Genomic DNA, 18925 nt, shown 5'->3' on the forward strand with positions numbered 1-18925 from the left:
TATAATGTCCAATTTATTGTCACGTTGAGTGTATTAGAAATACAATGGATCCGATAACAACGAGCGATCGTTTATAGAGAGCAAATTTGCCTGTGCCTTGAGTGTTCGTATCAAGCGAATTGCACTGTATTTAAAACATGTAAATTACATTCAATTTTGATAAAACTCAAATTATTGAAAAAACTTTAGTTTGAGGTATTTTAAATCTTATTTAAACACACAGTTATTTTTTTACCACATAATCCAAAAATACAATATACAGATTTGATTTAAAAAAACCATGACTTCAATACTTTCAGGGCTTTTGAAACATCCTGTATAACACGAAAATAATCTCAAAAAGTAAGCAGAATAGATCCCTATGTAGCCAAAAAGCAAAACTTTTTGAAACTTTACATTTTGGTTGTCTCCTGCTTTATAACGTGAATAATACTGCGTAATTAGGTACATGATTTTACCTGCCACCGTTCAAATAAAAATAAAGTTAGAAGCAGTTTCCGTTAATTTGTATAATTATAAGAAACCATGTATTTCTTTTCATATATTTATTCAAAGGTGCCGACATCATTCTCTTTAAAATTTGGAAGGCCTCCCCACGCATTTAAATCCACAGTAGCTGAAGTGCAAACTTTATCTACTGTTTTTTAATAGAAAATAATGACCCTGGATATCTAAGGCCGAAACGGATATTTTGTTATTTATATACTTTTTCTCATTAACAACTACTTCAGAAATCAAAATGCCTGCAAACATGTAAATAATCATTAATGTATTGAAAAACTTTACAACAACAAAAGATATATACGAGGCAATGCAAAAAATTCGTTGGAGCACCCGTAATCCAAACAAGTATATAATAAAGTACAAAACTGAGTTCTCAAATTTAAAATATAACATTTTATATAGTAAAGTAAAATTTGCTATTAATCCCAATCATCTCCCCAGCCTTCTTCACTTACATCTTCTGTATTAACTGAGAGTTTGCTGCTAACTAAATCACCGCTTTTTTCTATTGTAGCACCGATTACAAACTTATTACTCGCCCGTATCACCGGTTCCATATCCTCAAAAAAATCAATTTCATTCTGTTCTAATTCCATTTTAGTTTGATTTTTAATATCCAATTCGGTAATGTCTATTATCTTCTTCGTTTTACTGCCATTCGTTATTTTATTTGAATGTTCTTCCGACAATCTAACTTCCTCCGTGTCGTTTACATGCAAATAGTGAGTGTCAGTATTGTCATCTATTAGTGTCACTTCGCTAATTCCCTCCACATTTTCATTACCCCAATCATCCCAAATATCAACATCCTCTTCTGCCGATTGTTCAATTTCCTCTGTAGACGTTTCCCCTTCTTCACCATCAGGTCTGGGTCGTTCTGGAAGATCATGAGGACTCGTATTTAATTCAACACTCGAGCTTGCTGCGCTTGACTCAGGCCCGATGATTGGACGATTTTGTTCAACCATAGAATTTAATTTTTGAGGATTTTTAGATGGTTTGCGGGAAGAAGTATGATGTTTTGGGCGGCCGTCATTGAATAATTTTGCACGCTTGCCACCAATCACTACATCAGCACCGAGAATTGGCACTAAGTCTGCTAATGTATGCAAAGTGACTGCTACTAGTTCATTATTTGTGTCTTTAATTCCAACCAAGAGCTAAAAAATAAGTTTAAGTATCGAGATTGTTATAAAAAAATAAAAAAATTTACATACTTCGGGCAAAATATGTAGTTGTAGTTCTTCTTTGGTAAAACAATCTATAAAGTGACAAAAGTATTCTAGAAGCAGAAGTCTAATTTGGGCATCTCTGACACAAAATATGTTTAAAAGCTGAGGTGCTATGTATTTTCTAAAAATCTGGTCAGAAAACAAAGCATTGTTTTCGCCTAAAACAAGAGAAGATTTTTTTTTTACACTGTGTAATATGAAGGTATTTGAATATCAAATATTAAATTTTTCAAGTTGAAAAATGAGAGCTTTACAACCTAATTTTTCTCCAGAATAATGATTTTAGCATTCTCTTCAAATATTACACTTTTCCCCATAACATCAATGATAATACTTACCATTTTTTGGAATTAAAATGTATGGCAATAAACAATTTCTTGCTGTCTTATTTAGAAGCACCATTCTAGAGACTAAAAGGCGACCCAATTGACTGGCCACAACTTGTTCGTCCAGTTCCTCGAGTTCATGTTTCAAATTCGTAAAAAATTCTGTTTTATCTCTGTCAGCTTTCAAGGGTAATTCAATCAGATAAGAATGAATAAAAATAAATTTATGTTTAAAAAGCTCATGTTCTAGTAGAGAGATTAATTTGGGTCGAAGCAACACATTTGGTTCTTGCACTACTTTAGTACACAACTCCTTAAATGTATTTAAAATATCCATGTCTATAAACATGGCTTTTAAGTTCTCTTTTGTCCTAAAATACCTGAATCAACATACCACTATTTTTGCCTTTCAAAACTTCAATGGCAAATATGCAAAAGGCAAATGTATCTACAAAATCCTTTCTGCCCACATTATTCTGCACATGCATATCCTCATTGCTGTCTATTGCTTTGCTATATCTATGAGATCTGGATTTTTGCAGATACTCGGCCGTTAAGTTCTTGTAACGACAAAGGTATTCCAATCCTCCAAGTTTCCAAGTTCCTTCCTTGGTAACAAAAATCGAAGCCAAGCAAACATTATTATGTGAAGCATCAGCTTTTTCATGCAAGAAAATTAATGCTTTCAGGATAGAGTATAAGCCGAGGCAAACTTCAATTGTTGTCATGTGAGTTAATAAATGCGATAAAGGGGTTACTTCCTCGACAGCCAGCAAAAACTTGTTGGCCTTTTGCCATGATGAGATATAACGAATGATGCTTGGGTGACGGTAAAGCATCAGATTCTAAAAGAAGTAAGTAGAATCCCTTAGCTGTATCATAATGATTTACATCAGGATTAATGTACTAGTTTAATAGTTAGTGATGAGGAATACCTTATTGAACCTTTCTAAAGGGGTTTGAGGCACCCAGAAGGGCTCATTTAAGAAGATATCTCCTACAAATATCGATAGTTTTGACCCGTTCTGCAAATTGTTCACAGTGGCATTATGTTGAGCCCAGAAATCAGATACTTCGATAGCCTTTTGTTCGATTTCTATCCCCGGTATTTGCGACTGTTCATTCCCCATATTTAGAAATGAAAACTACTCTTTTAACATGATTGAAGAAATTGAAAAACTTTTTTCAAAGGAAGATAAATTGTAATTTTACCGTGCATTTAATTATAAAAAACCTTAGGACGGGTCTTTAAAATTCGCGCAAAATGTAAACTCAGCCCCAAAAATACCGAACGGCGGTCTTTTAAAGTCAAATAATTTAGACGAGACGATAGTAGGGACTTTTAAAACTAGTTCTGTATGCACTTTCAATCGGCTTTCAACATTCTTCTCTCTCTATTGCGTCAATGTCAATGTCACACACCAAATTCATCTGGCTCTGTGAAAACTGGTCACCTGTTAAAGAAAACGAAGCGAAATGATTTGTCTAAAACAAATACAAAACTTTAAATTTTAAAAAAGAAAATAAACATGGAAGCGTGTTTGGCAGTGGAAAAAGACGTGGAAAAAGTGATTGCCAAATTCACAGGAATTAACGAACATGGTAAACGGGTCCTCTCGGACCTGGTGGATCAAATAAGCAGCCTGAAACAGGAGTTGCAAAATGGTACGTCCTTTCTTTGTTAAAAGTTAGTCTATTTTAAAACTTTCTGCGTAATCTCGGAACCAAGTATCAACATTTGCTTTGTATCCGGGTTAATGAAATTACTGTCTATAATTCATGCTCCAATTCAATGGAGCAAAACTAAGTACAGGTCTCAATTAGGAAAATTTGTCTGGTGTTGATTGTTTCGACTAGTAGGTCAATGGCCAGCTAAAGCGTCTGATAACGACGGTGATAGCCTAATAATTTTCAGCAAGTTGTAGCTGAAAAATTTCACTATAATAATATGGTGTTAAAGAAATTTATCTTGGAATGTATTACATTTGAGTTCAAATTAGGTTTTAACAAGGAAAACAGGATGTCAAGAACTTGAGTGCAATTATTGTAGTAGGTGATTCTTTAATAATGAAGAGGAATCTGAAAAGATTAAGAATTTTTAATAGCAGTTTGCATATTAAAATCTATAGTACAGGGTAACCAGATTTACTACTTACTGTTTGTAATAATTTCCTCAACCAATTGAAAAGAACACAAGGGGTCCCAACAGAACCCATAATTTAAATATATTTAAACTAAATATATTAGTCTAATATATTGTGTTTAAGAAAAATTATTTCAGTGTCAGTTTCTTTAGTTAGATATCTACCTAAAAAAAAAGTTGTTTATTTTTTTCCTTAACTTTAGCTCCTGAAGACCACATTTTGACAAGTGTCCAGCAAGAGTTACTTAAACAAACAATGACGAAAATAAAAGATGTAACGTCATGCCTTACACAAGAGCACAGAGATCTACACAGTTCTGTATCCAAAGTAGGAAAATCAATTGACCGTAATTTCACCCAAGATTTTGGAGCTTGCAGCAGAGACAGTGTATTCAATGATCCAGAAAAAGTTAATATTATAAATAAGGTCATTTGTAATCATTACTACAGGTTAGTTTCACCAACTATAAAACATTCAAAGTGAATTTTATGGCTAATGAATTATAGGCAAGGAATGCATGACGTTGCTGATACTTTAGTTGAAGAGGCCCAGGTTTCAGTAGAATGTTATGATAAAGAGCCTTTCACTCAGATTCACCATATTTGTGAAAGCTTAAATAATAGAAATTTGGAGCCCTTGATAGCATGGGCTACTGCCCTTCATGATGCTTTAGAAGCACAAAATTCCCCTCTGGAGTTTATGATCCATAGATTAAAGTATATAGAACTTTTAAGAAAAGGACCTATTCATCAAGCAGATGCAATTGCATATGCAAGAAATCATTTTAGAAACTTTGTTCATAAACATGAAAAAGGTGTGGTTTTGCTAATGTAACAGAACCTTTATCTATTTATTTGCTTTTATAGATATTCAGACTTTAATGGGGATGCTACTCTACGTACCCAATGGCATAAGCCATTCTCCCTATAGTTCGTACTTCACCACAGATAGTGAAATGTGGTTAGAAATTTATGAGATGTTCATCAAGGACGCGTGTCAGATGCTGGGAGTGTGTGTTAATAGTCCGTTGATTACTTGTATTAATGCAGGATGTCAGGCAATTCCTGCTCTGCTCAATATAAAGCAAGTTATGATGCAGAGGCAGGTCAGTCAAATATGGAAGGGAACTGAAGAACTTCCGGTTAGTAAAAGTTGTCTTTTTTGGTGGAAATTTGAACTTAAATTTTTGAACAAAATATAACTAATATTATGTAATAATTTAGATTGAAATCGACTTAGGCTCAGACAGCAGGTACCACTCGATGTTCGCTTGCCCCATATTAAGGCAGCAATCGACGAAAAACAATCCTCCCATGAGACTGATTTGTGGTCACGTAATATCGAAGGACGCCTTGCAAAAACTGGCAAGTGGAAATAAGTATGTTTCATTTTAATCTTGGAGAAGTGTGTGAAAATGATGTTGTTTTAGACTGAAATGTCCCTACTGTCCGATGGAACAATCTCCACAAGACGCTAGGCAAATTTATTTTTAGATCGCTCTGGGAATGGTGTTTGGAGAAATAAGTCAATTAGCCATTTTGAGATTAATCGTAAAATATCGTCGTCAAAAGGGTTTGTCACAAATTTGGGTCTTATGACAATTTTCTTTGACTGCCATTTTGTTGGAGATTTTTTCCTTAATCCTATTAAGGCGATGTTACTAATTATAGAGGGTGCTTAACGCATTTTTTTTTTGTAGATTTAAAAAAAAACGTAAATCTTCGGTTTTTAGAAAAAAGTTTATGCAAATTGTCGGGAAAGAAACTCGTACTGGGACAAATATAGGAAGTTAGGCATCAAAAGTTTTGAAACACTATGTATCTCAGTCAGGAGTGGCTTGCAACAGTTTGCCTAAAAGAAGACATATTTTCGACAACCTTGCATCTGCAGGGATAATTAATAAAATATTGTTTTGTTTTTTAGAGGTTTCAATCAGGAAGAGAGGTTTGTAGACAGAATTGTTAAATTATGGTTTAAGCTTAGTTCTGTCAAACACTTTCCTTGTATATTCCGAAAACCTATATGGAATTTATTTATGTTAGATTGATGTTGTGACGGTAAAGCATTTCTTATGCATGTCAAAATTTATGAAGATCAAGTTTAGGTGAAATGTCTTAAAACCATTATTCAATAATTAGGCCTAAAAGTCGCACTTCTTTGAAAAATTATTTAAGTTGTCTGGCTTTTCAAATAGTCTACTAATTGAAGCGACAACCCCTGTATATCTAGTGACGCTAGAAAGATGAAATAATTGAAGTATTGTTCATTATATTAATGAACAGAAATTTGGCGCCAGTTAGTGGAAGGAATATCGGATATTTTGTCCAGTGGGTTGTTGGTCCAGGCTCGTTTTTAATAGATTCACGCATTAATAAGTACATTTTGCCGTGACGTCCCTTATATAAAGTTTCAAAAGTGATCTCCGTAAGCCTGAGCAAACAAACCTCATTTTTGTGGGTAACAGTCGTTTTAAGTCGTTGTTTTCTACTAATATGAGCACTCATTACATTTAGATAGCCATTTTTGCTTCAATAAGTAATAGCAATAGATATATCGGCTAATTTAATATCAAATTAGAGCCGTGCTTGAAATAAATATGTACCGAAAATTAAAAAAAAAACTAAAAATATTTTTTAAGATATCCATATTTCTAAAGATGATTTAAAATATAAAATCGTATGTTTCTATGAAGTATTTTACTGCGCGACCCTTGAAGCTACCTGGTTAAAAGCAGATTTGTTACTTAAGTCACTGGTTCTTATTAGCAACAAACAATATGCAATATCTTATTGAAACACAATAAATAAAATCGTTATAATAAACTAGTTAATTCTATCAATGGCATTCACAATACTTCTTGCCATTTAAATACAATACATCATTGGGCATTCGAGTCATGAAAGCAACATTAGACTGTGTTGCGATCTGCTGTCCCCAGATTTCTATGTGATAGTTTATCATCTGCGAATTTTGGCCTCGCATTTCAATCCTCACACTGGTTTTTCCGATACCCCCCTCACTGATTCTCGTATCAGCTGCATTTTTGTCTTTGGGCATAAGGTTTTGAACTCGTATACACGTAATTTGGTACATGTTATTGCCATTCCAAGTATACTGAAAACAGTTTTAAATTAATTTAGTACGTATTGTACCTATAAATTAACATGGATTGCAAATTAATGCAAGAGTTGTGAGCGCGTATATATTATATATATTTTTTACCCTCGTATAAAAGTGTAGTATGTGTTTTTCACACGTTAATCATAGGAGCCGTATTTTATGTTTTTTACTACAGCTTCACAGACTGCTCCGCCAGACTAAGAGAAAAACATGATTTTCTAGATAATATTTCATTTCCATACTTACCATGGTTTTTTTGTTTGTGTATGGATCTGCTTCTTTTCTGACATCTTCATCAACCAACTTATTACCAATACAGTTTCCTTGGTCAATGCTAAAAGTGTAGTCGGACCATTCTAAATTATTTCTGGAATCAGTCGGAGAGTAAATGTTTGATCGTCGATTTGACGTTGTACCGTAGTAATTATTGTATTCGGCCAGGCACAAACAGCCCAAATTTAAGACGAATACAATTAGAACGATCGAGTTCTTCATTTTCGAATAGTATCACTAGGGTAAAGTTTATCTGGTCAGACGCACTTATTCAGTTGTAATTGACGAATCAGTTGTTTGTGAACCATTTGAATTATTTGTTAATCTTTAACCCGGTTTATTATCGTTAGAATAACAAAGAATTATTTTCGGTATTTTGATCAAAATTCGCTAATGTTTTAATGTTTTTCATGAGAAAAGTTATCGAAATGTCAAGGAAAATACATAGCGACCTTATATCGAAGTATTATAGGTGTATAAAAGTTTAGCATTTTTTATGTACGAAGAGTGTTGATGGACGCATATCAGTATATTCAACTTTCTATTCCCATTCCAACAGCCTAGATTCCTGGTGTATTACTTCAAGGCTTATAAGTTCCAGAAAGTGTGATTTAGAATAAGAATCTAAAAAGATATATGAAAAGCATGGCTTTTTTCGCCCCGGTGTGTCTTCAGATTGAATTTTGTAGAGAAAAGTAACTTGTTTTAGTTACACCCTGTTTATGTGAAAATTTATATTATCACCGGACATGACTTTTGATTTTCTGCATCTCCTTCCACTCGAATTGCTTTGAAGCGCGATTAAGTAACAAGACAAAATTGCTAATAGGAGTGGCGCAAAGTGATCTATGTTTCGGTAAGATACCAAAATGTCAAGATAGGTAGGAGCCAAAATACATTTGAATAACTTGTATACTGGAAATTTAATACTACAGCATGATCTCGTACGTAGTGGAATAGAGTTCCGAAATAAATCGAATCAATTCATTTTTAAAATAATATAATTTATTGCATTTCCATATTGTGGTTGTCCCATCAAACTATCTCACAATACGTAGTCATACCCGGTTAGTAATAAATACGATAAACAAATGTGTATTTAAAACTCGACACCCCTGAACGGAAAATCGTTACTTTCTTCCAAATCTTCTGCACCGATGGCTCTAAAATCTTGATTGTAACTATCCAAAATCTCCATTTCCTCAGGAGTCAGCTTAAAATCAAAGATATCAATATTTTGTTTGATTCTAGCTGGATTTTCCGATTTTGGAATTGGAATTACACCTAGTTGAACCAAGTATCTAGTCAATGGTTAAAAATAGGTTTTTGCATATTGGCTGGTAATAGTAAATTCAAACCTGAGGATAACTTGTGAACTATTTTTTCCATACTTCTGGCCAATTTTCACTAACTGAGGATCATTAAAATCAATTGCAGGATCATTAGTTGTCTTCCAGGGCCTTGCAGGGGATGCAAAAGGACTGTATGCAGTGATTGCAATACCCCTTTCTTTGCAAAACGCCGTTAGTTTTTTTTGGTTCAATAAGGGAGTGACCTCAATCTAGAGCAAGGAAACAACTTCTCATAAATTTCATTAAATTCTTGGCTACATACCTGGTTCATGACAGGCTTAATTCTGGCTTTTTCCAAAATCCTCAGAATCTGTTTGCTATTGAAGTTTGACAATCCTATGCTTTTAGCCAAATTCAAGTCGACACATTGTTCCATACCAGCCCATGTTTCACAGAAATCATGATCAACAATTACAGTGTTCTGTTATATTATTTCAATGAATTTCTGAGTAGTATTAAGATGAAGAGAGATACCTTGAATGGCAAATTAATGTCAATGGGTCCTTTTACACTTTGTGCAGCCACTGGCCAGTGAATCAGATATAAATCAACATAGTCCAACCCTAGATTCTTCAGTGATTCCTTCAAAGCTGGAACTACTTGGTCTTTTTCATGGAATGTGTTCCATAGTTTGGTGGTAATAAACAGTTCTTCCCGTTTCACCAGGCCTTAAATTCAATATTAAGTTGGGTTTTAACCTGATAAACTATATTCATACCTTCTTCTATGGCTTTTCTAACTCCTTCACCCACCTCTTTTTCATTTCCATACAACCAAGCTGCATCAATGAGCCTATATCCTTCTTTGATAGCATATTCAACTGCTTGTGCACATTGTCCAGGTGAAGACTGAAACATTGAAGTTATATTAGTATTCATTGAATTATGGTAGTATTATAAAACTTTTTCGAACTCACAAGCCACGTTCCCAACCCAAGAGCTGGACATTTTTTGGTGTTACTCAATATAATTTCAGCAGCAAGCACCATTTTGGTCCAATGTTGAAAGGTATATGATAGTAACTCGCCGAATACGCTTTTATTGGTCTTATCTGCAAGGATTATGTATCAATAAGATGACTTGCATTTTCAGGTGTTTTACTTTGATTATAAAGCTGAATTTTTAATAGTTGTTTCCAATTTGTATTGATGTTCTTATAATGTTAAAAGAACTTTTGGATTTTATAAATTCGAAATGGTGCATTCCAGGACGCTCTCAGGAGACTTCTTACAAATTGCAGTTAATCCTGTAATTTTATAATAAAAAAATAGGAGTTTTAACCTGTTTTTGAGGTCGATCCTATTGTAAGGTGTGATGGCTTAGCATTTGTATATGAGATTTTTTTTATCGTATTAATTCATTTAGTAAATTAAAATCTCCCGTCGTACCGTAGTTATTTGAGGTTAGGTTCAGTTAATTGCGTGAGTATAAATTAATGATTTACTTGTAATTCTTACCAGAGAGAAAACTTACAACTTACACCTTGATAATAAATTACGTATAAAATTCATAATAGAGTGAATGATCCTCTCTAGAAAATTTATTTATAAGTATAGATATATGAATAAATAATATCTAAAAAGTGTATCAAAATATAATTGAGATCATAAAAAAATAAAGAAATCTGTATAATTTCTTATGGCACCATCTGTGTAAGAATGGTCAAATTAAGCATTGCGTGGCAGAAGAGCTCAGCATCTCTCCATAGTTTCAACATAAACTTTGATTTGGCGCCATCCATATGTGTTTAACGTAAGTAAATCTTTTCCCATTTAAAAATCTATAATTTTTTTATAGCGCCATCTCTGTGTAAATAATCAATATGAGCATTGTGCCATAGAAGAAGTCTATTTCTTTGTAAGGCTACTGCTTCCCGTGATTTGTAGTTGACACCACCACCTTATTGCGAAACCGACGGCATGTTGATGCATCCTTTCAAAAATCTATTCATAAAAGAAGGTATACGCGTATACCTCCGATCAATTTATTGAGATATTACTCATATCGTAATTTATTATTTCACATTAAAGATAACAGGACACTTCTAAATATTATGATCACTAATCTCATTAATACTTGAATATACATCTTGAAAATCTTTATGGTAAACACAAATCTTTACTCTTCAAAATTTTGGAGTATTTACTAATTTATCGTTTTCTACAAACAAACAAAAAATATTTGATAAATGACTCTTGATCGTTATCATCGAATTCAATTTAGGCAAGTTGAGTAGGTTAGACTTCATCATGTCCTTTTATTAATTTGGCATAAAATTTACGGACAATGTTAATTGGACCATAAAAACAAATGACTTATTAGCCACATATCAGTATTAATAATTGGACAATTTGCCTCATGTGGAGGTTATAGCGTCTGATAAATACTGATAGATGGATTAGCGATAAGCTGGTAAAGAAAATATTTGTATTGCTATGTGTGCAAATCAGTTATATTCTATTTAGTGGCATTCTTACAACGAAAATATGTCTTTTGCCATTGCTGGCACCAGGCAAATATTGCTACTTGCCTTTTTCTAATACTCACAGAGCGAATTATCGATATGGGCAATTAACTTTTTTAATGACCATAATGTGGCCTAGCGCCATTTCTCCATTCAGCTCCTATCAGGGGCGATAGAAATATGAACCTCCTATGAAATCAAATTGCTAAAGAACAACAGTTAATTACCTTCATCATTTCTTGCAGGACTCTTAGATTTATATAAATGAAAAAAGTAAAAGCAGACAGTTTCTTAGTGTTTGTAAAATATGTAAGGATCTACGTCTCCCTTTTCTCTGTTATTCAAATCGTTTCTCTTGCAGTATTGTATCAACTTCTAATTTTGCACTCTATAGAATTCAATAATTAAAATCTTCCTTATTTCTGTAAAATTAACATGACAAATTTCCCATTAAAATATTATTGATTAATAAAATTAGTCAACTGTATTTGTGAATCCTCCAAGTGGGTATGATTCTTCGAAAGAATATTTTAGGGCTTGGAGAGAGTAAGAAGGAAGTTAAAAATTTTAACTTGAAAATGTGTTAAAACTCTCGCGAGATTCAATTGTCTCAAGGCTTAAAAAATATAATTAAATTGTAGCCAAACTAAGTAGAATTCAAGTCTACACTTAATACCAGTTTCAGCATTATCTTCTCCTCTTTCAAATTTTTCGGAAATTCCTTGAAACCATTGCAATTGTGCATAGAAATTTACGACCAATGTGGTCGCCATGAAAATTCATCAGGTACTCTCAAAGGATATCATGGAGTTTGTAGAAATGTCCAGTAAAAATGCAAATTTTTCGGTTAGGAAGTACTGTCTTCACTAAAGTGTTAATGTTTTCTCTTCATTAAAATGAAATAACAAAGGAAAGCAGAGAATAAAGTAACTATGCTATGGCAAGTATTTAATTGATTAAAATATCCAATGTCCTTGGTCAGGACACTTCTATGAAAGATTCAAGTGTAGGAGTAGATTTATTTCACTTGTTTTCTTTAGGTTCAATTATAGGACACATAAGAGTCCAAGTTGGAATTTAAACTCCTGAATCTTGAAGACTCCCTTCAATCGGTCTTTTCGGTGGTTTTATCTCTGTGCTAGTATATACAGAGTGGCGCATCGAAAACGAAACAGAGGCATTTTCAGATGTTTGTGAATTAATTTTCGAAAAATAGTTGGACACGTAAACTTTATATTAGAGGGAGACACATTATGAACGTATACTCCCTCCTTTCACATCACCTTCCTAGCCGGGGTTAGTTACACGCCTAAATCTTAAATGGAACGTAGGGTTGAGGGGTACCTTGTTTAAAAGGTCTTTCGATTTTCATTATAATGATCTCCAATTTGACTAATTCTGATTCAGCAGTTTTTGAAAAATTTGATCAAAAGGCGTATCATCTGATATGAATTAATAATTTAAAATTGGCAACAACTCAGATAAAAATAACATAAAGTGGGTAATTTTGACTGTTTTTTTCATGATGATTCTAATAATTTCAACCACTTGAGAGAATCAAACCCACTCCTAAAAAAAAATTAATTTGAAGTATCGAATTATTTAACGAGTAGTGGATTATTCATTTATTAATGGAAGACAATTTATAAAAGACACCCATCCAATATTTACCTATATATTGATTAGATAATTAAGTGTTCGAAGTGGTGACCGCCAGTTTCTAAACAGTAATACAGCTTTTGTTCAAATCGGTGTCGGACATTTTGGTGCATTTGAGGATTTATTTGACGAAATTCATTTATTATTCTTTGCCGAAGTTATTTTAAAGAGTTCGGTTGAGCTGCGTAGATTCTGTTTTTTAAATCACCGCACAGAAAATAATTCAAAGGTGATAAATCTGGCAATCGTGGGGGCCACTCAATTGTATCTCTCCTTCCAATCCAACGATTTGGAAGCTGTTCATTTAAATAATCTCGGATAGGTAATGCGTAACGGGAAGAGGCACCATTCTGCTGAAATATCAACTGGTCTTCGATGTAATTTTTATTATTTTTACATAATTGTGTTAATGCCGGATCAATTGCATTTTGTAGTAATTCTAAGTACATGTCAGTAGTGAGATTTCCGGGTAAGAAACAAGGATCAACGAGATGATCGCCAAAGATGCCAGTCCAAACATATAATTTTTGTGGATACTGGGTATGAACCTCATGAAATTTTCATCAGACCAATATCGACAATTATGCCGATTCATCGTACTGTTTACAAAAAACGAACATTAATCAGAAAAGCAGATATTAAACAGATAATTATTATTTCTAATTGCCCATTCACTTATAAGTTCGCAAAATTGCAAACGGCTGTTACAATCATCGTTCAATTCTTGCAATAAGCGGATCTTATGTGAATGAAAATGATGAGCCTCTAATATTCTTTGAATAGTGCGTCGACTGACTCCAGTTACAGTTTCCAATTGACGAGTACTTAATGTAGAATCCAGATGAATCTGCCCTAAAACCTCGACACCGATTTCTTCCTTTCTGGAAGGGCTTCCATAATTTTTTTTTAATTACTCTGAGTCGACGAAGTTTATGAAGTAATTCCAAAACGTACCTCCATTGCATTTTAAAAATACCGGCCGACATAATTTTTGTAACACAGTTCAGGCCATTATTTTTGAGTTGCTAATACCTTTCTAATAATGAAAAAAATACTCACAAAGCCCCAATACGCGTCATTTTTCAGTGGCCTCGGTAGATCCTCTTATATCGGTAGATAGTAAGTTTTATGAGGGGAGTCATTAAAAAGGGTGCATTTCAAAATCAAAATATAATTAAAATTATGGAGTTTACAACATAAAGCTTGTTGTCTTATTCAGTCTTCTCTTGAGATTTAAAATGAGTGATTTTGCGTTGTTAAAAGAGTTTTTTGAACGATGAGAATGTTAAGTCAAACGCACCGCAGTTGCAAAACATCCTCTGACAAGTTTTGCTATATTTGTGGAGAATTTCTTGTGAAATTTCAAGCCAGGCCATTTGCAGAAAATGTGAAAAAAGCCTATTTCACGTATTTTGGGGTTTCAACTGGAGATCAAGATGAGCGGGGGTCTCCCCATGAGTGCTGTGTCAGCTGTAGCAATTCATGAAAGGAACGAGAAAGAGTCTGGCCTTTGCAGTTCCGATGATATGACGAGAACCTGCCAATCATTTTGATGATTGTTAGTTTTGCATGAAAAAGACTGACAGTTATCCTAAAAAGAAAAAGCGCAAGATTGAATATCCCAATTTGCCTTCTGCCGTAAGATCTGTTCCTCACAATGCAGAGTTACCAGTACAGACTTTGCCTTTAGATTGGCAAGATGTTGGTTTGGGAGATAAAGGAGATAATGCATCATCAGGCAGCTCCCAAGGCTAATGGACCGACCCTATTCTAACTCCAGGACCCAGTTCTGACGAATCACATTTGATTCTTCAACGTGAATTAAATGATTTAGTACGAGATTTGGGGTTATCAAAGCAACAGTCAGAATTTCTCGTTTCCCGTCTTGAGGAGTGGAATTTACTAGCTAAGGAAACAAAAATTAGAATTTTTAGGAAAAGAAATGCTACATTTTTTTCATTTTACAATATGGAAAATTCTTTATGTGCATGCACCGATACAGATGGTTTAATGCAGGAACTCAATATCCAGCATTTTCCTAATGAGTGGCGTTTGTCCATAGATTCTTCAAAGTATAGTTTAAAGGCTGTATTATTACATAATGGAAATTTGAAACCATCTATCTCTGTTAACCATTCAGTGTCAATGAAAGAAACCTATGACAATATGCGCACACTTTCAGATAAAATAAACTACAACCGGTACAAACGGTAGATATGTGGGAATTTAAAAGTTATAGCGATTTTGATGGGACTTCATGGAGGATTTATATAAAGTATATATATAGTATTGCTGTTTTCCTTGTTTTTGGGGCAGTCGCGAAATAAATAAACATTAAAAAATATATATATTTAGCCCATAAGGAGTGAATTTCAACCAGGAACTTAAAATGCTAAATATGTGCCTTTGGTAGACCCAAAAAAATTCCCTTTTGCCTCGTCTTCACATTAACTTGGGCTGATGAGGAACTTTATGAAGGCTATGAATAAAGAGGGTGAAGGATAAATACCTAAAGCAAGTCTTTCCCCAGTTAAGTGACGTGAAATTAAAAGAAGACATTTTTATTGGGTCACAAATCAGAAAATTGCTGGAAGATGTTAACTTTGTAGAAAAGCTCACTACACAAGAACTTAGAGCTTAGAACTCATTTATAAGTGGAGTGAGAGGCTGTTTAGGAAATAATATGAATCCAAACTACGAAAAATTAATTAATGAGCTTTTAAACTCCTGCAAAACGCTTGGTTGCCGAGTGTCATTGAAAGTTCACTTTCTTCATTTCCATCTAACTTTTTTTCTTGAAAATTTGGGAATTGTCAGCGATGAGCAGGGTGAAAGATTTCATCAAGATTTCAGGACAATAGAAATTCGGTACCAAGGACGATGGGATCCAGGAATGATGAGCGACTAGTGTTGGCTTTTAAAGAGAGAAGATGTGACCCCCCTTAAGAGCAAAAAATAGAATTATGATCTCCCAATTAAATGCTTTTGATTTTTACTTTTTTTTAGGTGCCACCAAAACACTAGAGAGAATAAAAATTATAAATATAGTTGATATACAGGATAAAACTTTTTGAAAAATGATTTTAAAAAATTAAGTATTTTAAATTCATTGAAAGTAAAAATATCCGTAACTTTACGTGTTATAGATTTTTTGGTTATTTTCGTATTTAAAAGGGTTTATTCTACTAGAAAATGCTATTCAGCTTTATATTACAAAAAAACATTTTTTTTTTGTTCATCACTCATTCCTTCATGACTCTGTTTAGAAAGTTGGACGGTCCGGCTGACATACTGATGATTTGCAAAAAATAATAGAATGATTTCTACTCTCTCTGCAATCAAATCAATAAATTTTGATTTGTAAAACGTAAACGGAATTATGCATGTAATCTAAGACGTGTATATTTTGGGAGTGTATGCTAAACATATTTCTTTTCTCCTTTTTTTGTAAAAATATATTCCAAATGTACTCCTCGATCCTGCTTTCCATTTAAAATTTTAAGGGTTTAATCTACCTCGGCTAGAGAGTTGATGTGAAAGGAGGGAGTATACGTTCATAATATGTCCGCTTTGAATATAAAATTGACGTGTTCGTGCAGTTTTCGAAAATACATTTTCAGCCACCTAAAAATATTTCTGTTTCGTTTTCGATGCACCACCCCGTATACCCTTGAGGGTTATGATATTTGGTCACTCTTCATCCCGATTGTGTCCTCGAATCCCATCTCCATCCCATCTCCATCTCATTTCGTTCCCCTTTTTCCTCCTGAGACTTTTCCACATGTCTGATTTCAACAAACTTTCTTTCGAAGGCAGTCGAAAACTTTTCTAACTTCTAGGACCACAAGATCGACAATAATATCGTATTATGAAGTGTAACTCATGTAAAAGTCTTATGCAATCCTGCAGTATTAGTCGTAATTTCTGAAAGACAGTCCGGTAGTCTGATGCAAATAGTATTTTCAATTTCATCAGATCATTTCCTATCCAAGCGACTCTCTTCATGTAGAGTTTCAGTCTATCGTGGCCCTTCAGGACTACAGGCTCAGAAACGGGGTTGATATGTTTCGAAATTTTTGTTTGTGCCCGACACAATTTTGTTGACAAAATGGTGACGATAATTAATAGGCAGGTAGTAGCAGTATATTTAGTTGGTACCGACAGTACCTGCTCAACTTACAGCTTTAGTACCAAGTGTCGCCAATAGATACCCTACCGAGTACTACCTGGAACCATTCTACAAACTACTTCATTATCAAAACAAACAGATAACGTAACCCTAGAGCCCACTTGAAACATTGCCCATTGGCGCCGTTAGGTACGTAGCTGTTCAGTGGTTTTTGGACAAGTAGAGACTGAAAATGGCTTCTGAAGTACTCACTATGCAACTGAACAATGGCCTGCAAATCCCTGTTATCGGCCTGGGAACTTGGAAGGTAAGTTTGCTTTAGTTCGCTTTTCCTACATCGTTGTTGACCGTTTAATCGGCTAGTGTTTGGCTCAAGAGGTCAGAATGTTAACAGCTTATCTGGGGCATTGAAAATGTATCTACGTGACGTTTATTATAGTGTTACCATGCAATTAGCATTTTTATTTATGATAAATGCTATTGTGGCAAGGGGGTTATACACTTTTTTTCTAAAGATTTTTTTGGGGTCATTCAAAAGTTATCGAAAGAACCCAGGGCGGTGTGGTTATCTGGTTTGATCACCCGCGTTTTTTGATAGGGTTTTCATGTCGTGGTAAAACTAATTTTTTTATTCATGAATATTAGAATATTGCCCTAAAAGCAATGCAAAATTAAAGTTTTCTTAATTTTGTGTTAGGTGCTGATAAGAACACCCCAATTTTAATTGAGTTTCATAACTCAGCAAGAACAGCCTCCAATATTTTTCTCAGATCTTAATATCTTATCAACGTGCCTACATAATATTTGTCTGCTTTTTAAGTGCAAAATACATAATTCGTTGAAACTAAAGCAAAATGTATTTAAGACTTTCGTTACTTCATTCAGTTCGCCATTTTCTGCGGGCTTAAATTTGTTCAGTCATTCATTTTCCTGTATCTGATTTCAAGGTCAATTAAAATTTTCGCACGAGAAAAAATATGGTCTAAATTATGTAAAATATTCAGCTCAAACAATCAAATTATTTAATAATAGAATTGTGTTCGGGTCTTTACGTAGGGACACACCACGCACAGAGAGATTTCCCCAATTAAAATATTGCGATTGGGCCTAAATTACCAGAGTCCAAACGTTAGTATTGCCGAATACATAAAATTTTGTATTACTTTATACTTTTTTCCTTTTGAATTTTTACGAAAATTGAGAAAATTTAACTGTCGATTTGATCTTTTTGTAAAGTTATTTTAATTTTTTCACTCGGAAATAGTGTATTGGACGAGCGAATCTCAAGTGGGACTATTCCGCCAATTCTGAAAGACCAATTTAAGAATAATTTGTGTTTTCAAAAGGATCAGTAGCGTACCATTTTTTCTGAAAAAATACTCCCTAACATAGAGGAAAGCACATCATTGGAAAAACTAAAAAGCATTTTTTCCAGTAGAACATATGCGTTGTTTATAGTTGTCAAAACCTCCAAAATTTCATTAAAGAATCTAACCCTTTTTGAATAAGTTTAATATCTTCAAGTTTTTTAAATTAAGTTTGAACCCCCCGTATCTGCTAAAGAAAGCCTTATTGGATATTGGTTTATATAGAAAACTGACATTATCTTTGGACGTCCAATACGTTATTGAAGTTATGCGGGTTGAAGCTGAAACACCCTCTATATAAGGAGAAGTCGCCACCCTAAATATTTTTCTGTTGTTGATTAAAAAACACGTTAAAA

At 33.8% G+C, this 18925-nt stretch overlaps 4 protein-coding genes and 1 long non-coding RNA gene across 9 annotated transcripts in view; 2 read left to right on the top strand and 3 right to left on the bottom strand.

Moving 5' to 3' along the window:
- Nucleotides 1-748: 748 nt before the first annotated feature.
- LOC136345560 (protein-associating with the carboxyl-terminal domain of ezrin-like) lies at nt 749-3350 on the bottom strand. The gene is made up of 5 exons (XM_066294011.1): nt 2998-3350; nt 2457-2907; nt 2075-2401; nt 1722-1894; nt 749-1664 (listed from the first exon to the last, which is right to left on the bottom strand). Exons 1-5 carry the CDS (start codon nt 3190-3192, stop codon nt 924-926), a joined length of 1887 nt encoding a protein of 628 aa, XP_066150108.1. The 5' UTR covers nt 3193-3350; the 3' UTR covers nt 749-923.
- Nucleotides 3351-3483: 133 nt separating this feature from the next.
- Nucleotides 3484-6893, top strand: Sou (Souji). Its single transcript, XM_066294049.1, has 6 exons — nt 3484-3727; nt 4409-4655; nt 4713-5020; nt 5073-5347; nt 5430-5584; nt 5636-6893. Exons 1-6 carry the CDS (start codon nt 3592-3594, stop codon nt 5697-5699), a joined length of 1185 nt encoding a protein of 394 aa, XP_066150146.1. The 5' UTR covers nt 3484-3591; the 3' UTR covers nt 5700-6893.
- Nucleotides 6894-7183: 290 nt separating this feature from the next.
- Nucleotides 7184-7714, bottom strand: LOC136345578 (uncharacterized). Its single transcript, XR_010733161.1, has 3 exons — nt 7573-7714; nt 7429-7523; nt 7184-7320 (listed from the first exon to the last, which is right to left on the bottom strand). It is a non-coding gene; the product is annotated as an uncharacterized lncRNA (long non-coding RNA).
- Nucleotides 7715-8582: 868 nt separating this feature from the next.
- LOC136345573 (aldo-keto reductase family 1 member B1-like) lies at nt 8583-10547 on the bottom strand. 2 transcript variants are annotated; one of them, XM_066294054.1, is made up of 7 exons: nt 10408-10547; nt 9868-10001; nt 9670-9799; nt 9426-9619; nt 9214-9372; nt 8958-9160; nt 8583-8900 (listed from the first exon to the last, which is right to left on the bottom strand). In XM_066294054.1, the coding sequence occupies exons 2-7, from the start codon at nt 9937-9939 to the stop codon at nt 8699-8701; spliced, it is 960 nt and encodes a 319-aa protein (XP_066150151.1). In that variant the 5' UTR covers nt 9940-10001; nt 10408-10547; the 3' UTR covers nt 8583-8698. The 2 variants fall into 2 exon arrangements, with proteins under 2 accessions (XP_066150151.1, XP_066150152.1); XM_066294055.1 differs by lacking the exon at nt 10408-10547 and adding an exon at nt 10052-10210.
- A 6515-nt stretch (nt 10548-17062) lies between these two features.
- Nucleotides 17063-18925, top strand: part of LOC136345575 (aldo-keto reductase family 1 member B1-like) — a 79441-nt gene continuing 77578 nt past the window's right edge. For 2 of the 4 annotated variants that reach the window (XM_066294058.1, XM_066294057.1), the window contains exons 1-2: nt 17081-17205; nt 17256-17509. In XM_066294058.1, coding sequence (XP_066150155.1) covers nt 17435-17509 — 75 coding nt within the window. In that variant the 5' untranslated portion in view covers nt 17081-17205; nt 17256-17434. Of the gene's footprint in view, nt 17206-17255; nt 17510-18925 lie in introns of all 4 variants that reach the window. The other 2 variants (XM_066294060.1, XM_066294059.1) reach the window with 2 other exon arrangements.

This window comes from Euwallacea fornicatus, chromosome 20 (genome assembly GCF_040115645.1).
Source record: "Euwallacea fornicatus isolate EFF26 chromosome 20, ASM4011564v1, whole genome shotgun sequence".
Classification (NCBI taxonomy): Eukaryota; Metazoa; Arthropoda; class Insecta; order Coleoptera; family Curculionidae; genus Euwallacea; species Euwallacea fornicatus.